General features: G+C 52.0%; 1 protein-coding gene across 1 annotated transcript in view; it reads left to right on the top strand.

Moving 5' to 3' along the window:
- LOC102853490 (amiloride-sensitive sodium channel subunit gamma-like) overlaps positions 1–1,522 on the top strand; it is a 39,398-nt gene that overhangs the window by 4,092 nt on the left and 33,784 nt on the right. The window contains exon 2 of the mRNA XM_006892691.1: positions 1,124–1,436. Within this exon, the coding sequence (XP_006892753.1) occupies positions 1,124–1,436 (313 nt within the window). The remainder of the gene's footprint in view (positions 1–1,123; positions 1,437–1,522) is intronic.

Genomic DNA, 1,522 nt, shown 5'->3' with positions numbered 1-1,522 from the left:
TCACCATCCATCCTGATGCTGCCAATTGGTCCAGTGGTGAGAATCTTTGTCTTCTTGACATTGAGCCTCAATCCATATTGTAGGCTGCAGTCCTGCAGTCCTTGACCCTCTGCAGCAGGTGCTTCATACACACACACACACACACAGACACACACATCATTCATATCATCCATGGGGAGGTCTGAAGCCTCGTCCAGAGAGAGGTGCCTGATAACTCAAAGGCCTCTCTGATGGCTCAAACCCACCTGTGGTTCTATAGGAGAAAGTTGGGCAGTCTCCTCCCGTGCGATTTATTGCCTCTGAAAACCCTCTAGAAAGTCAGCTATGAGTCAGTTCCAACTCGACAGCAATGAGCTTGAGTTTCCTTTTTCTCTCTAATGTGTGTGCTATTGATTCTTTCTCATATGTCCATTTTGCAGAAAAGGGAACCAAGGGATGGAAAGGTAAAGTCACACATGGGCACACAGCTGGGAGTCAAATGGGGAATCTGCTAGGCAGTTTGGCTCTGGAGTTCATGTGCTTGATCACTACACTCCTTTGACTTTAAACAGAGCCAGAAGACTAGAGGAGAGAGGGAAGAGTTAAGAGGGACACAGGAACCACTTGGCCTTGTAGAAATGAAAAGATGACAGCACCGTAGGCCACATGGTCAATAGCTGCATCATTCTTGGGTGTTCTTGGGGGCCTCTCAAGGCCGCAGTCCCATCTTCCCTCCTGGATCTGGCTGCAGGGGAATCAGGGGACAGGAACAAAGTCAGGTAGATGGAGCTTCCCCAGGAGACTGCCAGCCACCAGTCATGCATTTCATCTGTCCTCGCTGTGGCTGGTTTATGGGAGGCACCTGACAGTCACCACTCCAGAAAGGCTGGTTGGGGCAAACTCATAAACACACCCCGAGAGCAAGCAGCGAGTCGTGGCAGAGGCGAAGCCACAGAAAGTCACAGGGAGGTCACAGGAGATAGTCCCTTCAGACGGAGCAAGTTGTGAAGGGACTGGTTGTCATGCCCAAGGAGGCGGGAAAGACTGCCACCCACCGGTTGATGGCAAGTGTCCCTGTCCTGTGCTGGGCACTGAGGACAGCCAGGACAGTGCCACCTCCCTAACCCTGCCTTTCTCTTGCCAGGTACAGTGCAGTGAAGGACCTTCTCTCCGACTTGGAACAGGAGACCCGAGTGGCCTTGAAGACCCTTTTTGGCTTTTCGGAGATTAACCATCGAAAACGACGTGAGGCAGAATCCTGGACTTCAGCCTGGGAGGGCGTCCGGCCCAAATTCCTCCACTCCGTCCCGCTGATGTTCTTGAAACAGGAGGAGACGGGCAAGGTGGCCAGGGACTTCCTCACGGGCCGGAAGCGGAAAGTCAGTGGGAGTGTCATTCACAAGGCTTCTGACATCATGCACGTGCACCAGTCCAAGCAGGTGGTGGGATTCAAACTGGTGAGATACACTCATCACTCTGTGTGTGTGTGTGTGTGTGTGTGTGTGTGTGTGTGTGTGTGTGTGTGGTATCTGTTAATATTTTT

Source organism: Elephantulus edwardii, unplaced genomic scaffold, assembly GCF_000299155.1.
Source record: "Elephantulus edwardii isolate Elephantulus edwardi_28Jun2011 unplaced genomic scaffold, EleEdw1.0 scaffold00117, whole genome shotgun sequence".
Classification (NCBI taxonomy): Eukaryota; Metazoa; Chordata; class Mammalia; order Macroscelidea; family Macroscelididae; genus Elephantulus; species Elephantulus edwardii.
The sequence above is the reverse complement of the archived record's forward strand: the minus strand, read 5'-3'. Positions and strand labels throughout refer to the sequence as shown.